The 25,085-nt window shown below is 40.3% G+C and overlaps 1 protein-coding gene across 2 annotated transcripts in view; it reads right to left on the bottom strand.

The window, feature by feature from the left end:
• si:dkey-34e4.1 (carboxyl-terminal PDZ ligand of neuronal nitric oxide synthase protein) overlaps positions 1–20,116 on the bottom strand; it is a 62,522-nt gene extending 42,406 nt beyond the window's left edge. For both annotated transcript variants that reach the window (XR_009203964.1, XM_058383754.1), the window contains exons 1-2: positions 19,617–20,116; positions 14,464–14,535 (exon numbers count right to left, since the gene is read on the bottom strand). Coding sequence is in view for 1 of the 2 variants with exons in the window: in XM_058383754.1 (XP_058239737.1) it covers positions 14,464–14,535; positions 19,617–19,721 (177 nt within the window). In the remaining variant the exon portion in view is untranslated. The remainder of the gene's footprint in view (positions 1–14,463; positions 14,536–19,616) is intronic.
• Positions 20,117–25,085: the final 4,969 nt, after the last annotated feature.

The following is a 25,085-nucleotide window of genomic DNA, read 5'->3' as shown; positions in this document are numbered from 1 at the left end:
CTTTTAGGGCACCTGAGTACTAATAGTAATAGTAATGATCAGTGCTCCAGGTCAGTGAGTAATTCCCATTGTAATGTGTGTGTGTGTGTGTGTAGCTTCTACTACAGCTATAGCTAACGCCCACTTAGCAAACAACGGCTTCTTGGAAACTGTAGGCAAACATGGTTAATAATAAAGCTGTTTCAGCACTGGGGCTCTATATTTGCTCAGCAATCAATTATAATAGTGTGTGTCTCGACAAAACTGAAATTACAAACCTGTAAACTGGAAAGAGTTACTTAAGCTACTGGAGCTGTTGGAACAAACACTGTAATAAATATTTTTACACACTAGCACCCTGAGTGTTTAAATCTGAAACATGAAACTGGATTTCACGTTTTTAAATCATAATTATTTAAGTATCAACCCCACAGTGATGTGAAGTGAGCTGGCATGAAGCAGAGTTATTACTGGTGACTCAAAGTCTCTCGTAAGACCTGAAGGTTTACGCCTCTAAGTGCTTTATTCCACTATAGGCTGCATTTAATCCATCCACCATTTATCCATCATCCATCCACCCACATAAAACGCAATCATCCATTCATCTATCTAATCCTCTATCCACTTAAATGTCTATCCATTCACTTAATCATCCATTTATCTATCTAATCCATCATCTATTAAATCATCAGTTCGACTATCTAATCCTTCAGCCATCTTATCATGCACCCATCCAACCATGCAATCATCTATCTATTCCTTTATCCATCTAACCATCCATCCATCTATGTAATCCTTTAGCCATCTAATCATCTATTCATCCACCTAATCATACACCCATCCGACTAATCATCTATCCATGCAATCATCCATTCACCTTTCTAATCCATCCATCCACCTCAGCCACCTAATCATCCATCTGTCCATCCATCCATCCATCTAATCATCCATTCATCTATCTAATCCATCATCCTCCTAATCACCCATCCATCCAATCATCCATTCATCTGTCTAATCCATCATCCATCCATCCATTCATCCATCTATGCTATCCTTTAGCCATCTAATCATCTATTCATTCACCTAATCATACACCCATCCAACTAATCATCCATCCATGCAATCATCCATTAACCTTTGTAATCCTTCATCCATCTAATCATCCATTCATCTATCTAATCCATCCATCCATCCACCTTATCCACCTAATCATCCATCTGTCCATCCATCCGTCTATCCACTTAATCATCCAATCATCCATCTAATCCATCAACCTCCTAATCATGCATCCATCCACCTAATCTTCCAATCATGCACTCATACATTCCTCTACCTAATTCTTCCTCAATCCAATCAGGCATCCATCATGCATCCAATTACCCATCCATGCAATTCTTCAGTTGTCTAATCATCCATTCATCCATCCATCCAATTATCAAACCAGCAAATAATTCATTCACACACTACTCACACTATTTATACTACACAATGCTATTGTAACGTCTGGGACCCCCGCCCTATGCGGGGCTCGACCCCAGACGCCCATGGTGTGTGTGCGCACGCCAGCACACAGTGTAATGAGACCCATGCGCAGGATTCAGCGAAGCACTGCTTTTATTACATTTAAGACGCGACATAGGGAAACAAACGTAACACTAGACATGGCGTGGTTAACTAAACTAAACAAAACCAAACCTAGACCTTAGCTTGGACATGGAACCTAGCAAACAAAACCCCAACAGAAACCACAGTACAGACAACAATCATGGACAAGGACACAACCACAAGGATCCCTATTTATAGGGGTAGACATTAGGGCTAATGGGATACAGGTGACAATCAGAATAGGAACAATAGGAAGGGCGTAACAAAAGACACACAAAGAAGCAGGCTTCCAAGGTTCACCTGCCAGCGCCCTCTCTGGGCCTGGCAGGGAACTGTCCAGCTGTTCCTGACAGCTATAATATAGTCAGGGTTTCTACAAGCATCACTACATTTAATTTTAATGCTTTTTTAATGGCATTTTAAATTCTTATTGTCATACAGGCCCATGACTAAATAATATAATATATATTTATACACAGTACTGTGCAAAAGTTTTCAGGCAGGTGTGAAAAAATGCTGTAATGTAAGAATACTTTCAAAAACAGAAGTGTTAATAGTATATTTTTTATCAGATAAAAAACGGAAAGTAAATGAACGGAAGAGATCTAAATCAAATCAGTATTTGGTGTGATCATGCTTTGTCTGCAAAACAGCTTCAGTTCTTCAAGGTACACAATTCTTCTAGGCAGGTTGGTCGTTCCAAACATCTTGGTGAATTAATCACAGATCTTCTGTGGATGTTGGCTGCCTCAAATCCTTCTGTCTCTTCATGTAACCCCAGACACACTCTATAATGCTGAGATCAGGGCTCAGGGCTCTGTAGGGGCAAAACCATCACTTCCAGGACTCCGTGTTCTTCTCTATGCTGAAGATAGTTCTTAATGACTTTGGCTGTATGCATAAATATATGAGCAGGATGCACATTAAGTGTATTATGGAACTCATCCACACTTCATTAAAAAATGGAGAGGAAAAGTGATGTCTTTCTGATAATGTAGAAAGAGTGTGAGAGAAGCAGGTCACCATACTTATTCTCTTCCCATCTCTCTCTCTCTCTCTCTCTCTCTCCCTCTCTCTTACCATCTTCCTACCATTCTCTCTCTCTCTCCATCTTCCTGGCACATTTATTCTATCTCTCCCTCTCTCTCACCATTCTCCTTGCACATTTATTCTATCCTTCTCTCACCATCCTCCTTGCACATGTATTCTATCCCCCTCTCTCTTACCATCTTCCTTCCATTCTCTCTCTCTCTCTCTCTCTCTCTCTCCATCCTCCTTGCACATTTATTCAATTTCTCTCTCACCATCCTCCTTGCACATTTATTCTCTCTCTCACACTATCTTTCTCACACTAGAATGGATCTCTCTCTCTCTCTCTCACTCAACAAACATGTTCATTTGCTCTAAAACAAACTCCATCTTCTTAAGCATCTTTTTAGCAAACTCATAACTACAAACTCATAACACCCACCCCAAATGCGCACACACACACACACACACTTGCAGAGCATGTTTTGCAGGGGGTTGCTATGGTGATAGGACACAAGGGGCCTCATGTTACTGTTGAACTCGGTCTGAAGTGACCCTGAAACGTGAAAGAGAGACAGCAGAAAGAAGGAGGGCGGATCCCTGCTGCGTTCATTCCCTCACTCAATGAGAGACGGACACACGGCATTGTGTTTCAGCCTGCTTCTGTACAACCACTAACAAATATTGCATCATTAAATGCACCTACGTTATACTCATTAACATCAAGCTGGACAGAAGGGGTGTATAAATATCCTGCTTAAATCTACATAAATATACATGAACAGTGTGTGTGTTTGTCCAACTAACTAAAGTTAACTATAAAAGGCAGGGGAAAAGAGAATATAAATGAATCAATGTGAGTGAACGTGCTTATTTTGTCCTCTTTTATTGAAAAAAAAAGTGTTACCTCATATCATCTGTTTATCCTCATTAATCGGTCTCTCCAGGATTTCACATATCTCTTTTATAATGTTTTATTTTGTGTGGAAAACTACTCTCCTGTGTTCTAAAACTTATGGCACGTCCCAAATGGCATACTTAGACTACTCTACGTCTGTTTCTAGTATAAATAGCATGTAATAGTGTGTTCACTGTTCAGACTTAAACAAGAATGGTGGACATAATCCACAGAAAAAAATAACAAGTGTAGAATATGGGGAGTTCAGATGAGGGCAAGAGAGAAAGAGAGAGAGATCAGATTGAGTGTTTGTGAGAGAGAGAGAGAGAGAGAGAGAGAGAGAGAGAAAGAAAGAGAGAAAGAGAGAGAGAGAGAGCTCAGATTTAGAGAGAGAGAGAGCTCAGATTCAGTGAAAAAGAGAGAGAGAGAGATCAGATTTAGTAAGAGAGGGAGAGAGATCAGATTCAGTGAGAGAGAGAGAGAGAGAGAGAGAGAGAAAGAGAGAGAGATAAGATCAAGTGACAGAGAGCAAGAGAGAAAGAGAGTAAGAAATAGAAAGAGAGAGTGAGAGAAAGAGAGAGAGAGAGAGAGAGATCAGATTCAGTGAGAGAGAGAGAGATCAGATCAGATCAGGCGAGAGAGAAATTTAAAGAGAAATTTAACTACAAACCAAAAATAAGTGACATTTATTAATAAAATGAAACAGTGTAACATGACGGTTCAGGGCTGTCTTGACAGCAAAAGGGGGACCAACAGGATATTAGGGGGGTGGTCATAATGTTATGCCTGGTCGGTGTAAAGACGTTTGAAAAGCATGACATCTATTAATAAATAAAAAATTTCGATCTTTGAAAATTTACTTTGATATAAGAGGTATAAAATAGTTTAATTTGTGCCGATAAAGGCAAATAATCCACTTCTGATTCCAACAAGAACCCTGGTATGGGTTATTTCTGACAACAGATCACGTTTTTTATTCATTAATATACTGTATAAAGAAATGTAAGAGTTAATGATAATGTAGCACAATGTTTATCCATTACTGAGTGAAATCACTAAGAAGTGAAAGTAACAATATCCAAAACCTTCTAATACAATAATAAGTCTTAAATTTTAAACACACACACACACACAGAAATCTGTGCAATACATTTATACACTCATGATTATGAGCATGCTGTTTATGTAACAAGGTGACCCAATTCCACAGGAATTACATGCAAACACACACACACACAAACACACACACACACACACACAAATATAATATAAATCCCTAGCTTTGGGGTGTCAGGAAATGCTCAGTTGATACCATGCACACTGCAACGTTTTAATTACAGCTCTAATGTTTCTGTCACCATCACCACACCTTTCTATCACTCCTTCATCTGGATCCAGGTGATTTCATACATTGTGAAATCGATCAGCAGTTTTTGCCAAACGTGTTAAAATGCTACATCTGTGTGTGTTTGTTGTAAAGTCTTGCCGATTCCTAAAAAGGTTTCGCAAAGCTGCTTTCCAGTCATTAGGGGGCCAAGCACTGATGGTGCAGGAGGTCTATTGTGTGCTGTTCTGTGGAATCCTGGGGAACTGCTCACATGCTGCTTAAGAAATTTGGCACAATGATTTGTCATGGCACAAAAACACACACACACATACACACACAAAAAGACGTTATCAAGTGTCCTTGCAACACACAATTTTCACAGAATCACCATTGCATCACTCTTTACAACTAAGACAGTGACTATGACTGGTCATGTCCTCACATCAAGATTATTTTTATTTGGAAATAACAACAATACAAAGCATCAACGTTATAGAAAGAAGAACAGAAAGAAAAAACAGAATGTGCTTCTTAATGTTTTGGGTTGTTTTTTTTGCTGAAGTTGCAAAAAAAGTAAATAAATGTAATATAAAAAGAAAGATGAAAATACTTTCAGTGTCTTGTAAATGTCAAGTCTGGCAGGATGCAAGTCTGAAAACTCACAAACATGTCTCTCTCTATATGAGAGTGAATGTAGAAAATCACAGACAATCCATAGGAAGGTTTATCCATCCATCCATTTTCTCTCCCCGCTTTATTCCTAATTCGGGTCACAGGGATCTGCTGGAGCCTATCCCAGCACACACTGGGTGAAAGGCAGGGGTACACCCTGGACAGGTCACCAGTCCATCACAGGGCCACACATATAGACAGACAACCACACACACACTCCTATGGGCAATTTAGAATAACCAATCAACCTAATGCACATGTTTTTGGACTGTGGGAGGAAACACAGGCACAGGGAGAACATGCAAACTCCACACAGAAAGGCCCCTGCCTGTTCGAACCCAGGATTCAAACCCAGGACCTTCTTGCTGTGAGGCAACAGGGCTAACCACCAAGCCACCGTGCTGCCTGTAGAAAGGTTTAGTACACAGCAAAGCAAGATAAGATAGAGAAAAGAGGCTCTGTGCTAATCTTGGCTTCAGCAGGGTTTAGGGAGATAATAAATAGCGAGAATAAATAGATTGACCAATCAGGAATTGAACACAGAACAGGTGAACACAAAAAGGTAGCAAGTGAACAAATAGACAAGGTCCTGGGTTCGAATCCCGGGTTCGAACAGGCAGGGTCCTTTCTGTATGGAGTTTGCATGTTCTCCCCGTGACCCTAATTAGGGATTAGAAAATGGATGGATGGATAGACTATTAGCCGACTACTATATTTTTTTATATCGTCCCGAACTACATGTCAGAGTTTACATCTTTGCATCTTAAAAAACAGAAAGAATGTGAAGTTTCACCTTGCAGATCACCAGAAGCACGGCTACAACACAAGCCAAATGACGATTCTACCAAGCTTCGAAAACAGATTACGTCTTGGCCCGGCATCCCAGGTAAATCCTTTGACTCGGATACCTGCAATTACTCTTGTGAAATATGTGGCAGCTTGCCACAGCTGGAAGGACGTTCAATAACATCATCATCTTTCTAAAAGCAGCTGTGTGTAACTCGTACCGTTATGTATCTAATAGCTGTATACTGTATAATATACACTATATTGCCAAAAGTATTCGCTCACCTGCCTTGACTCGCATATGAACTTAAGTGACATCCCATTCCTAATCCATAGGGTTCAATATGACGTCGGTCCACCCTTTGCAGCTATAACAGCTTCAACTCTTCTGGGAAGGCTGTCCACAAGGTTTAGGAGTGTGTTTATGGGAATTTTTGACCATTCTTCCAGAAGCGCATTTGTGAGGTCACACACTGATGTTGGACGAGAAGGCCTGGCTCTCAGTCTCCGCTCTAATTCATCCCAAAGGTGTTCTATCGGGTTGAGGTCAGGACTCTGTGCAGGCCAGTCAAGTTCATCCACACCAGACTCTGTCATCCATGTCTTTATGGACCTTGCTTTGTGCACTGGTGCACAGTCATGTTGGAAGAGGAAGAGGCCAGCTCCAAACTGTTCCCACAAAGTTGGGAGCATGGAATTGTCCAAAATGTCTTGGTATGCTGAAGCATTCAGAGTTCCTTTCAGTGGAACTAAGGGGTCAAGCCCAGCTCCTGAAAAACAACCCCACACCATAATACCCCCTCCACCAAACTTTACACTTGGCACAATGCAGTCAGACAAGTACCGTTCTCCTGGCAACCACCAAACCCAGACTCGTCCATCAGATTGCCAGATGGAGAAGCGCGATTCGTCACTCCAGAGAACGCGTCTCCACTGCTCTAGAGTCCAGTGGCGGCGTGCTTTACACCACTGCATCCGACGCTTTGCATTACACTTGGTGATGTATGGCTTGGATGCAGCTGCTCGGCCATGGAAACCCATTCCATGAAGCTCTCTGCACACTGTTCTTGAGCTAATCTGAAGGCCACATGAAGTTTGGAGGTCTGTAGTGATTGACTCTGCAGAAAGTTGGCGACCTCTTCGCACTATGCGCCTCAGCATCCGCTGACCCCGCTCCATCAGTTTACATGGCCTACCACTTCGCGGCTGAGTTGCTGTCGTTCCCAAACACTTCCACGTTCTTATAATACAGCTGACAGTTGACTGTGGAATATTTAGGAGCAAGGAAATTTCACGACTGGATTTGTTGCACAGGTGGCATCCTATCACAGTTCCACGCTGGAATTCACTGAGCTCCTGAGAGCGACCCATTCTTTCACAAATGTTTGTAAAAACAGTCTGCATGCCTAGGTGCTTGATTTTATACACCTGTGGCCATGGAAGTGATTGGAACACCTGATTCTGATTATTTGGATGGGTGAGCGAATACTTTTGGCAATATAGTGTATTTATGTAACACTACTATAGCTTGACTGCTCTTATTCCAGACATAACTTCATCATGATAAGTTAAATCTGTCATGACTCAAGTCTCAAACTCTTTTTTTGAAAGGATTGTCCTTATGAAAACATTGCATCGTTAAAGCTAATTTGTAGTAAATCACTATGTGCTCTATCAGGCCTACGCCTAGATACACAACATTACAGAGCCTCGCAATGTCCTTCCTTCCACTTAATGCAAAGTGAGTCTGGATTATTATTTCCTATTTTTAGAACATCATCAAGTGAAAGAAAATACAATCAAATTGAGCGTCATCGCAGGAACGACCTTGAACAGACTTTACCTAATTGAGAAGAAAGTTCTCAGTGCCTCGAGTTACAACATCAGCCTATGGTCATATGAAAGATTTTAAGTAAGGATGTGTCAATGACTAATTTTCCTGCCCACATGTGCAATACCAAAGTTTTTCACTTGTACTTGGGGAAAAGATTCTCTGATACCAGTAGGGTTGGGTACTGAACTCGGCTGGCCATGGCAACACGCACCTAATCAAACACCACATGTATTTAAAAGCTCAAGAGTGGACTGTATTGGGCAGCCTGATCACCCACAGCAAAATAGATGAAACCCTGGATGAGGACGACAAAACATTAAGCTAGGCATCAACGACAACTTCAACATCTTCGGGTAATCCTAGCTAATTTGATAAGTCATTTTTGTAGAAAACAACATTTTCATGTTGATGGCTATTGTCAACTTGGCATTTTTCTAGCATCAGTTAACACTTCTGCTAAACGGATCAAAATTCCGTACCGTGCTTTATATGTTAAGCAAATAGTAACGTTATTTATCTCTTAGACAGACACATGTAACAGTGTGCTCACACTATGCCCTGGATGTTGTAGTTGTAGGAATGATTTTAAGAGGTAAAAAGAGGATTTCTTTTTGTGTTTTGTTCACTGAAATAAATTTGTGTGTTATTATACAGAGTGTAAAGTACTGAAAAAACGTACTATTGGGTACCGTAGCGGTAAATATGTGAATGGTACCCAACCCTAAATACCATCATCCACTAGATACCAGTGGATACTTGTGAAAACAGACTCTCAGGAGAAATGTCAGGAGCAGCTACTGCAGCATCTGCTACAATGCAAGTACTCTCATAAAACATCTACAACATAAATCTAGCAGCACACAGGAGAAACCGACTCTGCAGCAAATGTTGAGAAATATCTATCTAACCAATCCAGTTTTACCTTTGTTCTTTTGGCTTCTAGTGTTTATGCAAAGAAGGTTTTAGTCCAGTGGAAACGTTTCAATTCAATAAATCCACATATGCTTTTCAACACATCTGAAAGTAATGTTATTCCTAAGGCAGGCTTCTCTGTAATTTTCCATGCTAGCTAAATGCACTTTTAAATGATTAAATATTCCAACGTTTGCCTTCCTTTTTTTCTCCCCTCCTAACATTAATAAGAGAAAAATAAACACCCTGTCATCTTAAAGAGAATCCTGGAAAGTCCTGAAGACCTCTTCTTTTCATGGAGAACAACCTACTGACTGGTACTAAGCACTGATACTGGAGTCTCCTGCCATAAATAGTGGCGGTGTCAAGGGATTGATGGTTGAGTTGGGAGTCAGGGAACCGAAGGCTGGGTGGATGGAGCGGGTCAGGGAATTCAAGGCTGGGTGGATGGAGCGGGTCAGGGAATTCAAGGCTGAGTGGATGGAGAGGGTTAGGGGATCGAAGGCTGGGTGGATGGAGAGGGTTAGGGGACCGAAGCCTGGGTGAATAGGGAGGTTCAGGAGATTGAAGGCTGGGAGGATGGACAGGGTCAGGGGATTGAAGGCTGGGTGGATGGAGAGGGTCGAGGGATGGAAGGTTGGGTGGATGGAGAGGGTCAAAGGAATGAAGGCTAGGTGGATGGAGACGGTTGGGGGACTGAGGGTTTGGTGGATGAAGAAAGTAAGGGAACCTAAGACTGGGTGGATAGGGAGAGTCAGAAAATTGGAGGTTGGGTGGATGGGGACTGAGGTTTGGTTTAGAGAGTGGGAGAAGTCAGAGGACCAAAGGGTGGGGGATTTGGTATTTGTCAGAGGATCAGGCATTGGATGGGAGGGTGTGGTCAGGAGATCAAAGTTTGGGTGCCTGGTAAGATCTTATATGACTAATACATATGACAGTTATTAGAACTAAACACTTTCAGATTTGTGTTTCTTCCAAAGGATGGATTTTGTGTAGAATTGTACACAACAAGCAGCACTGGAGCTCCCCTCTATGTTCTGACTGGTTCTCGTTTAGATCTTTCACAATTCTTCTTCTTCTTCTTTCGGCTTTTCCCTTCAGGGGTCGCCACAGCAAATCATCTCTCTCCACCTATCCCTATCTTCTGCATCCTCAACACTTACACCCACTAGCTTCATATCCTCATTTATTACATCCATATACCTCCTCTTTGGCCTTCCTCTTTTCCTCCTGCCTGGCAGCTCCATGTCCAACATTCTCCTACCAATCCCTCCTCTGGACATGTCCAAACCATCTTAACCTGGCCTCTCTAACTTTATCCCCCAAACGTCCAACATGAGCTGTCCCTCTGATGTACTCGTTCCTAATCCTGTCCAACCGTGTCACTCCCAAAGAGAACCTCAACATCTTCAGCTCTGCTACCTCCAGCTCTGACTCCTGTCTCTTCCTCAGTGACACTGTCTCTAAACTATACAGCATGACCGGTCTCACCACTGTCTTGTACACCTTCCCCTTGATTCTCGCTGAAATTTTTCTATCACACAGAACTCCTGACACCTTTCTCCATCCATTCCAACCTGCCTGCACTCGCTTCTTTACCTCTTTCCCACACTCTCCATTACTCTGGACTGTTGACCCCAAGTACTAAATGAATTTTAGATTAAGATTGACCATAGCTTAATGTCATGAATTTTTCCCGGAAATAAGTCAGGAGTAGTGATATGGCTCATGTTTATAAATTGACATGAGTGACATTTACCTCAGGTGAAAGTGTGTGGATGATGCTGCAGAACAAAGTGTGTCATCATGAACATGCACCTCTTTAATAAAACATCACCAATGTCGTTTTCCCATAAACAGATTAGTTTAATGCGTGTAGAGTTAAACAGGGATGTTACCTTACTAAAATCAGTTCAGAGCAGTATTCAGGGTTCATCACTAAAATAATTAACGACAACTGGGTTAATTTAACCGTTTGTATGATTTGTAAATAATGTTATGTAAATATAATATTTTCAAACCATCTAGAAATAATATTTGCTATTTCTAAATAAAAATAAATTGTACAAATAGTAAACTGGATATGCTGGACCTTTATAAAGACATCCAATCTGTAGGCTGTGAATAAAAACTAGTGTAAAGGCAGTTTTCATGGCCATGTTTGTCATTTCACGTCATGATTATCACAAATGAAGTAAATAAAATTAAACCACAAACCCAGCTCTGCATATCTGTTCTAATGAGCTGCCTTCTTTAAGTCAGGCCTTGAAATGGAAGGGACATAAAAATTAAATTAATAAATTCTATAATCAATAATTTCTGCTTGTTAAACATGCCTGGCAAAATGTAGGTTTATTTTTGCTTATTTCTATTCAAAAACAACTTAAGATGCAAACTTTTACACCCGACTGCAGCACACTAGTAGGCATAGCATGTCCTGAACGTCATTCAATTTAATAGTCTCAATTTCTTCAAAAAGAAGAAAATTGGAACAATTCACAGTAGACTTCTTTCAACTAGACATATCTTTAGTTTGGTATTCAGATCAGTGTACGTACACACAGACACACAGACACACACACAGACATACACACACACACAGAGCAGGTGGGAATGGAAATCTTCTCTGCATACCTAATTTCCAGGCCTGATATAATAAATAGAAAGGAAAAGAGAGCAAAGAAGACAGAACAGAGATATTCCCATTGCAGCAACCTGGAAATCATCAGCAGAGACAGACATTATTAAGCACTTATGTCTAAGTCTTGTATTATTTCTCTCTGACAGCAATGTTTTTTAATAGTTTTTCTGGTCATAGTGCCTTTTCCGGCAGCAGTGTAATCTCTGTGGAGCCTTACAGAGCCCAGTTGTTGTATTCTCAATGACAAGTACAGAGAAATTGATGAAAGATTGAAGATAAAAAAATCCTCAGGTCAATAGCCCTGTGATCTCCTGTCAGCTACTGAGATTAACAAGCAACACAAGCCCAAACATACTGTATACACCAAGCAGAGGCACGAAATGAAGCAGCAAACATGAGCTAATTAAAAAACAGTAAGAGAAGAAAGAATAGGCAGCGCATGGAGAAAAAATATCAGATACATACTTTTCCGGCACACTCACAAAATGCTGTTAACCAGCACAGATCAAGAACCGTGTTTCTAGAACATTCTCGTCAATTCTAGGCATAATAAATGTGGTATTAATGTAGGATATCACATCATAAAGCATGTAAGAGTGCTAGTGTCTTGCTATCATTTGTATGCCATTGTGATTTTTTTTTTTAATTGGGTGCTAACGTTAAAAAAAGACCCTGTTAAATTATTTACACCACAACACCCTTAGCGGGGTTGGGTCGCATTTTACAAAATTAGATGCAGACAATAATTCTAAAAGCAAGGCTGGCCATGGCAACACATCTAAACACAGGAAGCACCTAATCAAACACAACATGTTTTTAAAAGCTCATGAGTGGACTGTACAGCAAAAGTTGCCACAGCTAACACACCTGCCGAAGTTGAACCCCTGGACGAGGACGACGTAAAATTAAGCTAGGCATCGACGACAACTTCAATGTCTTCAGGTAATTAATTATCCTAGCTAAGTCGTTGTTGGAGAAAACAACAATTTCATGTTGATGGTTGTCGTTAACATAGCATTTTTCTAGCGTCAGTTAACACAGAGAGGTTTGGAAGTATATTTTCACTGAAATAAATGTTTGTGTTATTACACAGAGTGCAAAGTAGCGAAAAAGGTACTGTTGGGTACTGCTACCGAATTACAGGTACCAGTAAAAATGTGTTTCCCTCTGTTAATGAAGCCTGTAACAGGTGCAGTTTATCTCCAGCTAATCATGTCCACATGTTCTGGTCATGCCCTAAATTAAAATCATTCTGGACACACATTTTTGACACTCTAAGCAGGGCCTATGAACACATAATTGTCCCCAACCCATTATCTGCAATATTTGGTATGTCCCTCAATACAGATCTGCCCGGAGCAGCGAAACAGGCACTGGCATTTACTACCCCGAAAACTAATTTTGCTCCGTTGGAAGCTCACCCATCCCCCATCACATAAACACTGGGTCAAGGAGGTTCTCTACAACCTACAACTTGAGAAGCTTAGATTTTCTCTCAGGAGCTCTGTAGGGAAGTTCCATAAGACATGGGACCCCTTTCTAGAAATTACTACCTCACCTGAGCATCACCATCTTGCTTCAACAACTATTTTACTATTCATCATTATTTTGAGTACTAATACTGGATGTGTGTATGTGAATGCCATGAGTGTATGTCTGCATGTCTTTGTTCAATGGGGGATGGCCTGCGACGGATGGGTGGGTGGAATACGGGACCTGGGTTGACATACATCTATATATGTCTCTTGTTATCCTCACACTGTATGTCTGCTTGTTAAAATTGTTCAATAAAAAGAGTTGGAAAAAAAAAAAATGTGAACGGTACCCAACCCTAACCCTTAGCAATGACTGAATCTGATTGGTCAGAACATTGGAATGCAGTAACATTGTTACAGCAACACTACTTAAAGACTTGTAAGTCGGACACTTGACAAAACCAGACTAACCAATGTGTGTAATTTTTGATGTGTTGATATTTTCTGTGAGGAGATGATGATCATTTTGGGAAGGAATCTCTAGTGGCACTAGTGAGACAAAAAGCTGTAATTCTGTGTTCCAGCACAGGACAGAGAGCTAAGAATAAGAGGCTGATAAATGAACTCCTGTTTACAGCTGAATCAGATTTGACCAAACTCTGTGTTTGGTTTTCTTATGATATCATTCAATTTCATTTGAAAGAGAAAGCGCAAAGAATTATAATCTTTATTATATCTATTTCAAGCATTCTATGTTCAAACTTTTGTGTCTAAAGTTTAAGTGCTAGGTATCATTAAAACCTATATTGTGTAGCAAAACTCACAAACTTCAGATATTCCATGTCTAAACATTGCATAGTCCTAGATCTGATCAAGCTGCTGCTTTGAAACCCCTCAAACAAATGAGAAATCGTACCAACTTACTGCTTCTACGGTCATATTTTTCACACACTCTGTTCTAAACAAGACAATCTTTTTATTCCTAACAAGGACTAGAGAGAGTGCAGGAAAGTCCACTGGGCTGTAATCTCATTTATCTCAATTACTGTTTTGTGTGCATAAACCCTCGTGTACAATAATGAGCAAACATCACTAAGCAGCATGACGTTCAAGGTGAACCACCCACTCGTTCATGCATGTACATGCTCATAGGTGCATTAATTCAGTCGAGTCAAGAAGATTTTCTTCCCTTAACTATTTGTTAATGAATACTACTCAAACACCTGAAAAAAAAGCCACACTACAAAATCCACCACCTGCAAAGGAACAAAAAAATGACAGCCAGGAGCAAGGGTGTGAACTTACTCTGATTCTCCGCATAGCAGCGACGATCTCCATGCGACTGTTAGGTCTTGGGACATCCAGACTGCCAATATACTGTAACACAAATACAAGTAGAAGAATTAGTCTAAACAAGTGTTATTGTAGATATGAAGTTTTCTGTGAGAAGAAGCAGCCTTTATTTCATATATATTATAACAGTGAAAATCTTCACATTTTGGGACCAAAGCACATAGCCAGCTATGATACAGCACCCCTGGAGAAGAGAAGGTTAAGGGCCTTGCTCAAGGGCCCAAAGGATGCAGCTTGAGAGTGCTGGGGCTTGAATTTAACCCTCTGAGCAGTGACCCTGAGCCTTAACCCTCAAGCCACCACTACCCAACTTTGGCACTTGAACCCAGACCATCTGAGCAGTTAACCTGAGCCTTAATATTTGTGCTACCTCTTCCCAGTGTTGAGTAACCAATGCCCAGGATGATTATTTAGCATTTTAGGAAGGAAATTCCAGTGTCACCACTTTGAGTAACCACCTGGAAGTTAAGATGCTTCCAGACATGTTAAAGTCTTCAGTTCTGCCAGGTTTTATCGGTTTCTTGAGGCATGTGAAAAACAAGATGATCAAAGCCTCATTTTTGTGACTTAGAGTGTTTATTTGTATAGCGCTTTTAACAAAGAGCATTGTCTCAATGCAGAAGTAGCCCTTCCTGTTAGTGATCACGGTACAGTATTGGGTACATTGTTCAAGACATTGAAGTAATGAGTTGCCAATATACCAGTGTCCTTATAAGTGTGCAAAATTCTGGTTCTTCCTTTTACCACTCATTCAAGTTCCTTCGCTTTTATCCTTGGGTCTGCCCTGGAGTTTCAACCCAGTGAGAAGACAGCCAGGGGGTATTCCTGCAAGGTGCCTAAACCTCCTCAGTGTTGAGGAGTTCCCAGATTGTTAAACTCTATAAATAAGAGTAATCCCAACAACCCTAAAGAGGAATCGTCTATTAGTCTTTCTGTCACTATGACTATAGTAGAGGACTGACCAGTAAACAGAGATCTTCATCCACACCCTGAGCTCCTTACCATATCTAATACCTCTTGTCTATTGAGCTGTACTCCTGAAGCCTAAGGTCCTGATGTGGCTCCTGTCAACTCCCAGACCTGCCAGAAACGTCACTGATGCACGATCCTGACCCTTCACTTCCTCTTCGGTTCCTCCTGCTTCTTTGTCTGGCTCTGTTTACACTGCAGATTCACCTACCTGCTCCAGGCAATAACCTACAAACTTTTAAATCTAAAGAATCACTGTTGTAATCATTTCAAGAGTCCTACACACAATATGCTCTTACCCAACATCCTGTACAATTCCAAAGCCTTTATACTTCTAGTGCGCTCTCACTATACGACTGCTTATTGATTTGTAATCCTGCTATTTTTTTAACCGTAAAGAGGAGGCGTTCCTATTTGTGTTTGGTTCTTCTCAGGGTTTCGTTCTTGCTACTGTTACTTTTGGCTTGCTCGATAAAGATCTAGATTAAAGACTGCTGCATTGTAGTTGTTAAGAGAACTATATAAATAAGAATGAATGTGAATTAATCCAAACTGATTTCAATGTAAACGATTTAGTTTTCTTGTTTAGTATGATTCAACAACTTGGAATTACCTAAATACTCAGCAAGACAGAGACAAGTTTTTTAAACACTTTAAGCTGTAATAGCCTACGTATAACCGAAGCCCAACTTCAAATAGTCAGATAAACCTCCGAGGTCTTCCAAGACGGACATCCAAGGTCTCTGAAAATGTTGAATGTAACATCTAACAAGCCAATTTCTGTTATATAATCGGAAAAACTGCTACACTGTTCTACATAAAACTCACTTAAACTTATTTCCTCCCTTCCCCAACCCATTTTAAATCATTGCCCACAGCAAAAGATCTGCACAGAATCATTTTCCTCCCAAAGATAACAGTTTAAAGGAGGAAAATCCCTCAGTGCAAAATTTCAGCTAAAAAGGCCCTTGCCAAAAATATCAAGCTTACAAGGTTCCTGAAGTGTTGAGCAAAGTGAGGATTAGAAAAATCCACACAGTGAAATAATCAGTCATGTGTATACAGTAATTAAGTATTAGTATATGCCATACACATGTCAAAGAAATAGACATAGTTAACGCGTATACTAGAAACTACCACTTCCACTAATCCCTAAGAAGGGATTCTCACTCGAGGTGGGTTTTGTACTAGTTTAAACACAACCAAGTGTGTGTGTTTTTTAATGACAGACTGCACATTTTCCCTACATCAGAATATGCATATATTTAAATTGCATAGGTTTTGAGGTCGAATTTGACTGACTCTCGACAAGAGTTAGTTACAGAAGTGTGTTGTGGAGGGAAAAATGTGACCCAATTTTAAGCTGCATTCAACTTCATTAAAATGTTTACCCTATTTTCCAGGAACACTGGGTATGAGCTGGAAAGTGACTCAATCATTCACAACTAGTGGTAATTTAGCACAGCCAGTGAATGTACTGGCATTTTGGGAGGAGAGGGGAAAACCCAGAGGAAACCTTGCAGACAGTGGAAAACATGCCTCTCCACACCAAGATGAGGCGGCAATGCTACCCGCTACACCATAGACACCGAACCCAACTGTAATCAGCCACATTAAAACCTTTAAGAGTTCAAATATATGACAAAAATATCATAATCATACATGATGCATAATCATGTGACCAAAAGTATGTAGACAAAACCCCATCACACTCATTACAGATCCACCTGATACACCTATCAGCCTTAACATTATGACCAGTGACAGGTGAAGTGAATAAAACTGATGATCTCCTCATCATGGCACCTGTTAGTGGGTGGGATATATTAGGCAGCAAGTGAACATTTTGTCCTCAAAGTTGATGTGTTATAGAAATGCAAGTGTAAGGATTTAAGCGAGTTTGAAAAGGGCCAAATTGTGGCTAGACGTCTGGATCAGAGCATCTCCAAAACTGCAGCTCTTGTGGGGTGTTCCCGGTCTGCAGTGGTCAGTATCTATCAAAAGTGGTCCAAGAAAGGAACAGTGGTGAACCGGCGACGGGGTCATGGGCGGCCAAGGCACATTGATGCACGTGGGGAGCGAGCAATACGGCAATACAACAGACGAGCTACTGTTGCTCAGATTGCTGAAGAAGTTAATGCTGGTTCTGATAGAAAGGTGTCAGAATACACAGTGCAGTCATGGCTGTTTTGGCAGCAAAAGGGGAACCAATACAATATTAGGCAGGTGGTCATAATGTTATGCTTAATTTGTATGTAAATTCTAAATATATTATTTTGGCATGCTCTGCCCTTGGCTAACTGTGTGATACCATTTGTTTATGAAGTCACGGTCTTCTTATGTCCGTGACCTCCTTTGTGTTGACCTAGTTATTCTTTCTGTTCTGATCTCATAAACATGTGCTGAACACAGCAACTCTGTGACAGTTGCTTCTTCCGTAATTTAGATAACCCTTTTCGTAATAAACTCACAAACTGACTTGGTAATAACTGTGGTAATAACTTCCACTCTTGGGGATTTGTGATCATTCAGCTTTTCACATGAGAATTAGTGAGATCAGATGCTGAAGTCAGGTGAGGAGGTCTGGGGGTGAGGTTGATGTTACACTTCTTCTCGAAGGTGTTCAATAGGGTCGAGGTCGGGATTTAAGATCTTCTACTCCAACCTTAGCAAACTAGACTATGTCTTCATGGCATTCTTACTGTGTATGTGGGCATTGTCATGCTGGAACAGGTTTGGGCCTCTTAGTTCCAGTAAAGGGAAATTGTAATGCTCCAGCATATAAAGACATTCTGAACGATTCTATGCCTCTAAATTTGAAGGCCCACATTCAGATGCGATGGTCAGGTGTCCACACACTTTTGTCCATATAATACAGGTTTGCTTCCAGGTAGTTTTGCTTTTATAGACATGTTCAATTAATTACTGCAAAGATAAATTAGGTCAAACTGAAAAGGAGGCAAAATAATTTTTTAAAGGTTAGCATTTTACAAATCAGCTGCTTAAAGAGGTTTAATAAAGAAGAAGTAAAAATATTTAATGTAGTAAAGTTTAATGTCACAATCAGTCATACTATTGATTCACACTGACCAGGCATAACATTATGACCACCTGGGCACCCTGACTGGTCTGTAGCTATGCAGCTCCATACGCAACAAACTGTGATGCACTGTGTATTCTGACACCTTTCTATCAGAACCAGCATTAACCTCTTCAGCAATTTGAGCAACAGTAGCTCGTCTGTTGGATCGGATCACACGGGCCAGCCTTTGCTACCCACGTGCATCAATGAGCCTTGGCCACCCATGACCCTGTCACCGGTTCACCACTGTTCCTTCCTTGGACCACTTTTGATAGATACTGACCACTGCAGACCGGGAACACCCCACAAGAGCTGCAGTTTTGGAGATGCTCTGATCCAGTGGTCTAGCCATCACAATTTGGCCCTTCATCAAACTCGCTCAAATCCTTACACTTGTCCATTTTTCCTGCTTCTAACACATCAACTTTGATTAAAAGTGCATGCTATATATACGTGCATGCTATATATAAATCATATATCCATATTGGACTTGCAATATCCTAAGAACAAACTCCTGAAGCCTTTGTTCAGTTTAACCAGATCATTTTTCTTGATTATTTGAATGCAGACTGATTCAGACCTTCCAGATCTTCTATGTGCATAATTCCTACTGTTTTTATAGGTCATGAAAAAAGAATTAAAAAAAGTGAGAAATGTAATATGCATTAGGAACAGAGCAGAGAGTAAAGAAATGACTTCAAAATAACTTTCAAATCATAATGTGTTGGATCTTATGTTGTCCTTTTCTTAAATGGTTCACCATTATTTTTCTGGATTTTTGATTAGTTTTCCAGACTTTGCATCGTTTTACAGCCTTGGGGGGGGGGCTGATGCCCAGTATAATTAGAAATCAGTCCAAACTTTAAATCTCCAAATCTCAGACCCAAATCATTGCATGCAACAATAACGCAAAGGCAAAGTTACTTCTGGAATATTTTCCCAAAATGTTATCCTCAAAAGCGTTTGAAATGCCGACACTTGCGTGCAATACTGAAATGTGAACAACTCCACACAAACACACACTCAGTAGTTTATTCGGGTTTTTTTCCTTCACCTTGGCTTGGAAATGAATGCCGTGCTGAAACGCCTCGTCGTTGTGAAGCGGCACGCGCGAATCCGCCGCGTCGTCCACCAGGTTGTACCTGTTCCGGCCAGGCATTTCCCCTTTAAAAGCCAAACAAACAAAAAACTACACAATCCACACCGTCCCGAGAAATTCCACTCACAAATCTGCGATCATTTCAGTTTCCTGTTCCAATATCCCAGCGTTTAACCAGCCGCCGAAGACGAGGCGCGAGCGCAGGATGCATTGTTGGAGTCCGACAGCGCGTGCATGCAGAAACAGGGCAGGAGGACAAACAGGGGGGGGGGTTCAAAACAAAACAATGATTTGTTTTTTCTCCCGCTTGTCCCACTCGTGAGCGTTTTCCTGCTTGTTTAATGTTCACCACAGAGGTCTGAGTGTAAAATAAACTTCCATTTTGAAGCACTGACGGTTAACGCACTTAGAAGCGAACAATTCCCAATAGCTTCCTCCTACTGGGGCAGGTTGGCACGCGGGCCTTTGGGAGGAACTCATTTGCATATCACGCTATCGTATTGGAGCAAAGTTCGGTCACGTGACCACGAGGCCAGTTGTTTTGTGTATTTTACACCAAATTCAGTGGAAAAAGTGAACCGTTGTCCTGTCAGGTGAAAATGACCCATTAAAAGGGTGAAATGTCCCTTCAGGTTAATGTCGCACGGCTCATATTTTAGTCATGTTCATCTGCTGAAATAAAACATACTGCAAAAAAAGTGTAGAGTCTATTTACCCCTGGATGAATCCCAGGTGAACACACACCTGATACACACACCTCTCTGTTTTAAGGCCACAGTTTATCCTCTCTCACCAGACCAGAGAACACTGACCACCTCACCGGCTCCTTCAGAATTACCACTTAGACTTTCGTTTGCTTGCTCTTTTTAACTCCTTTAGCTCCTTGAGGCCTGTTTCACAAAGCTGGTTTCAGTGGGTTAATTACCCAGATAGGTTTGTGCTTACTTTGATTAAACGTAGTCTCAAGAAGTTGTATTGGATGTTAGCCGTGTTTTTCTGCAATGATAACTTACACCACGTGGCTAACCTGCTCCAGAGCAGGTTTTATTCTGGCTGAGAGCTCTTTAGTTATCTCTGCAAGATATTTACACATCTAAAATAAAATTATTTAATATGTGTGACACCCATTAAGAACGATCTTAGGATTCCCTAGGGTAATTATTGCCATTGACTATTTCTGCACTTGTAGGTGATCATGGTGCTAACTTGGTGAATAGGAAATCCACTGACACCCTCAAAGATGTGATATAGTCAGTTTAATATACTATTGTGTTTGTCTTTGACTGAGAAGCTACTTATATAATCCTATAGGATTTTAATTATGCTCATGCACTCAATAACACTCTCACACGCCTGGATGCTCAATGACCTGGTTGTGTACATGATGCAAGAATTTTCTGTGACTCTGTGTTAAATCAGCGTTTTGAGAAAGCTATGGGGGAATAAACACAGCACTTTCAACAAAGGAACTATATTTTACATGTCTATAATTTGTACATTTGCAGCATTTTGGCAGACGCCCTTATCCAGAGCAACTTACATTTTAACTGAACAATTGAGGGTTAAGGGGCCCAGCAGTGGCAACTGGGTGGACCTGGGATTCAAACTAACAATTTTTCAGTAGTCCAATACCTTAACCTCTAAGCCACCATATCCCATTTCTATTTTATCCTTATTGACAGGGCTATTTGATGGCCTGTTGGTTGGAGACAAGGGTTATGCAAGGCCCTAAGCCAAGGCCATAGCATAATTTCATTGAGGTCCACAGCAGCACCAGGGTCAGAACAGACAGCACAGTTGGCATTCTGAAGGCATGCTTCATTTGTCTGCATGGCTTGAGAGGGTCACCACAGCTAGCATCCCAGATCTGGCTGCATGTCCAATCAAACATGGCTGGAGTGCCACCAAACCACCAACTCCACTTTGATGAGGTTGACCCCAGTACACTGGACCATCCAGCTGGCAGTGATGCAATCACAGCTATATATCAGTTCACTTTCAATAAACAGCACAGAACACATATTTGAAATAGAGTTTTATTGATTTTTGCATTGCTTAAAAATGGTTTTATTGATTTTCATGGTGCTGAAAATGGTGGTAATGGTAATTATTCTGCATACTAAACCATATTCGTTTGTAATTTCAGTTTCTTTTTTGCAGTGCTGTAATCTCATAGTCTTGCTTTTTGAGCCAGCTCTAGATTCCTCTTATATGTAAATGCCGCTGATAAAGTTTCCACCTAAGGCAGTAACAGACTGGTTGGATTTTTATTGAACACAGCTGTAAGTCCTGTATGTGGAAACATGTATTTCTCCTTTTCTTTGTCCTGAGAAGCTGTGGGATGAAGATTGTTCAGGTAATAATCCTATAACAGAATACACAAGTGAAAAGTCATGAACGTGATAACGTGTAAGTTCAAATTCCTCATGTTTCCTTATAATAATGATATGTTGCTCTTTAACTTGCTCCTCCATGGCTCACTGATTTAGGGTTAAACCCTGGGGTGAATTACAAAGTTGATAACCAGCATCAGGAAATATACTAAATTTAAATAAATAGGCCTTTGGTCTTTATGATGACATTTTGGTTTAGTTCTTTAACAGGTATAGGTATAGGAACAGATATATTTATACTGAGCTCACATGACAATTGCAGATTGAGACTAACAGCAGACCATTCGACTAATTATATGGCCCTTTACCTTTTTATTATTATTATTATTGTTGTTGTTGTTGTTGTTATTATTATTATTATTTTATGTGTAAATAGTCATTTATAGTCATAAGTCATGGGTGGTTGTAGTGGTAGAATAATTTAGACAAGCTACTTAATGCTATTTGTCTATTTAATGCTGAAAGGTATCTGATAACATCTAATGACATCAATTTTTCATATAAATAGAAATAAGTAATGTTATGTAATTAATAATGAACGTTTGTCACATTAACCAGGCTTGAATGAATCAATGTCTTGTCAAATCTGGTGAATGTAAAGGTTTATATGATCTTAAAGGTGCGTGTAATCTTGCCACTGAAGTGGGTTTTTCCTTAGTTTATACAAATGGTGTCTTTTATAACCCCCAAGTTATTAAATTATATTATAATTTTATTATAAATATTTCTCTTCTCTGGCAAACATACAAGTGAGTAAATTACTTTTACATTATAGGAGATTTAAATTTAATTGGAATGTAAGAAAGGAAATCTTTCTTCTTTACCACAAAAATTGGAATTAGAGTACCCTCAAGTGGCTGACCCTGGAAATAAACCCGAAGGTTTGTGTATTTTCATTAGGCTATAATAATATTTTACACAAGGCTACTACATAATAACGTAGTATTTATTCTTTTGAACAGAAAAAAAAACAAGAAACCAAAAGAGTGAGTAAGCACAATCCCCTTATCCACACAATCCCCATAATATCTTCATTAATTACCGGTTACACAGATGAAAGATAAGATAATTTTCTTTTTATTGTTGTTATTACCATGTAATATCTTGTAATAGTATGTTGCAGGAGTAGCATGGCACCATACATATTTTTATTTGAACGTTTTAAGAGATATTTTTCCCCTCAACAACAAAAACAACAACAAAATAGATTTTCAGAACAAGAGGGTTGATGACTTGTGCTTTTACATTTTTTTATTTCTACGTTTCAGATTCATAACAACAGATGAGCTGATGATGTTGATGTGTTATCTATCAGTCAACACTTTCAAACATAGTTACCAAACTCTATAAACCTTGTTACTGTCGTGGTACCATGAAAGGTACATGTTTTGAATCTTTGAGAAGTATTTTCTACTTATTAAAGAGGAAACGTTTAATAAAAAAATTGGACTAAAGCTGTGAAACTGGTGATTCTTGAGGTCCAATTATGTACCTTAAGTTATATTTAAGTTAAGTAGCCTTTATTTGTCACATATACATTACTGCAGAGTGAAATTCTTTCTTTGCATATCCCATCCTAGTGGAATGGGGTTAGAGCACAGGGTCAGCCATGATGCAGCGCCCCTGGAGTAGAGAGAGGTTTGGGGCCATGCTCAAGGGCCCAGCAGTTGGCAGTTCTGGGGCTTGAACCCCAATCTTCCGATCAACAACCTAAAGCCTTAACCACTTCTATAAGCACACCATATGCTCACAGGTGAAGCTACCAGCTTATTTATTTATTTATTTTTCATTTATTTATTATTTTCTCTTGTTTGAGAGAGTACTAACAGATTGCTTGGGGGTCTTTTATGGACCATGTCTGTCCTATACCACCTTAAACCATGTCAGGTTAGTCATCTTTTTTATTAAGCAATTGGATTATATTTTAGCCTAATTATTTAGAATACATTTACCTCATATAATTACCTATATCTATATATTACCATAATAACTCAAAAATACATTTACAAAATACAAAATACAATCAAATTAACTGTGGCCACTTTGAGCAGCATTGTTCATGATCTCTAAGCTCAGTGACCTGGGTATCTGCACATCCATACGCACTTGGATTATGGACTTTCTAAGAAATAGACCTCAGTCTGTAAGGTTGGGTAATCACATATCCTCAACCCTCATCCTGAACACTGGCATCCCACAAGGCTGTGTGCTGAGCCCACTGCTCTACTCCCTGTTCACCCATGACTGTGTTCTGCAGCATAACTCCAACATCTTCATCAAATATGCAGATGATACCACAGTGGTTGGCCGAATCAGCAACAATGATGAACCGACCCACAGGGAGCGGAGATCCAAAGCCTGTCAGCATGGTGTTCCATGATACTGACATAGCCTTATTTATTGATGTAAATATTAACATACACTATATTGCCAAAAGTATTCGCTCACCTGCCTTGACTCGCATATGAACTTAAGTGACATCCCATTCCTAATCCATAGGGTTCAATATGATGTCGGTCCACCCTTTGCAGCTATAACAGCTTCAACTCTTCTGGGAAAGCTGTCCACAAGGTTTAGGAGTGTGTTTATGGGAATTTTTGACCATTCTTCCAGAAGCGCATTTGTGAGGTCACACACTGATGTTGGACGAGAAGGCCTGGCTCTCAGTCTCCACTCTAATTCATCCCAAAGGTGTTCTATCGGGTTGAGGTCAGGACTCTGTGCAGGCCAGTCAAGTTCCTCCACACCAGACTCTGTCATCCATGTCTTTATGGACCTTGCTTTGTGCACTGGTGCACAGTCATGTTGGAAGAGGAAGGGGACAGCTCCAAACTGTTCCCACAAAGTTGGGAGCATGGAATTGTCCAAAATGTCTTGGTATGCTGAAGCATTCAGAGTTCCTTTCACTGGAACTAAGGGGTCAAGCCCAGCTCCTGAAAAACAACCCCACACCATAATCCCCCCTCCACCAAACTTTACACTTGGCACAATGCAGTCAGACAAGTACCGTTCTCCTGGCAACCGCCAAACC

This window comes from Hemibagrus wyckioides, linkage group LG28 (genome assembly GCF_019097595.1).
Source record: "Hemibagrus wyckioides isolate EC202008001 linkage group LG28, SWU_Hwy_1.0, whole genome shotgun sequence".
In the NCBI taxonomy this organism is placed as follows: Eukaryota; Metazoa; Chordata; class Actinopteri; order Siluriformes; family Bagridae; genus Hemibagrus; species Hemibagrus wyckioides.
Note: the sequence above shows the minus strand (reverse complement) of the source record. Positions and strands in the feature narration are given on the sequence as shown.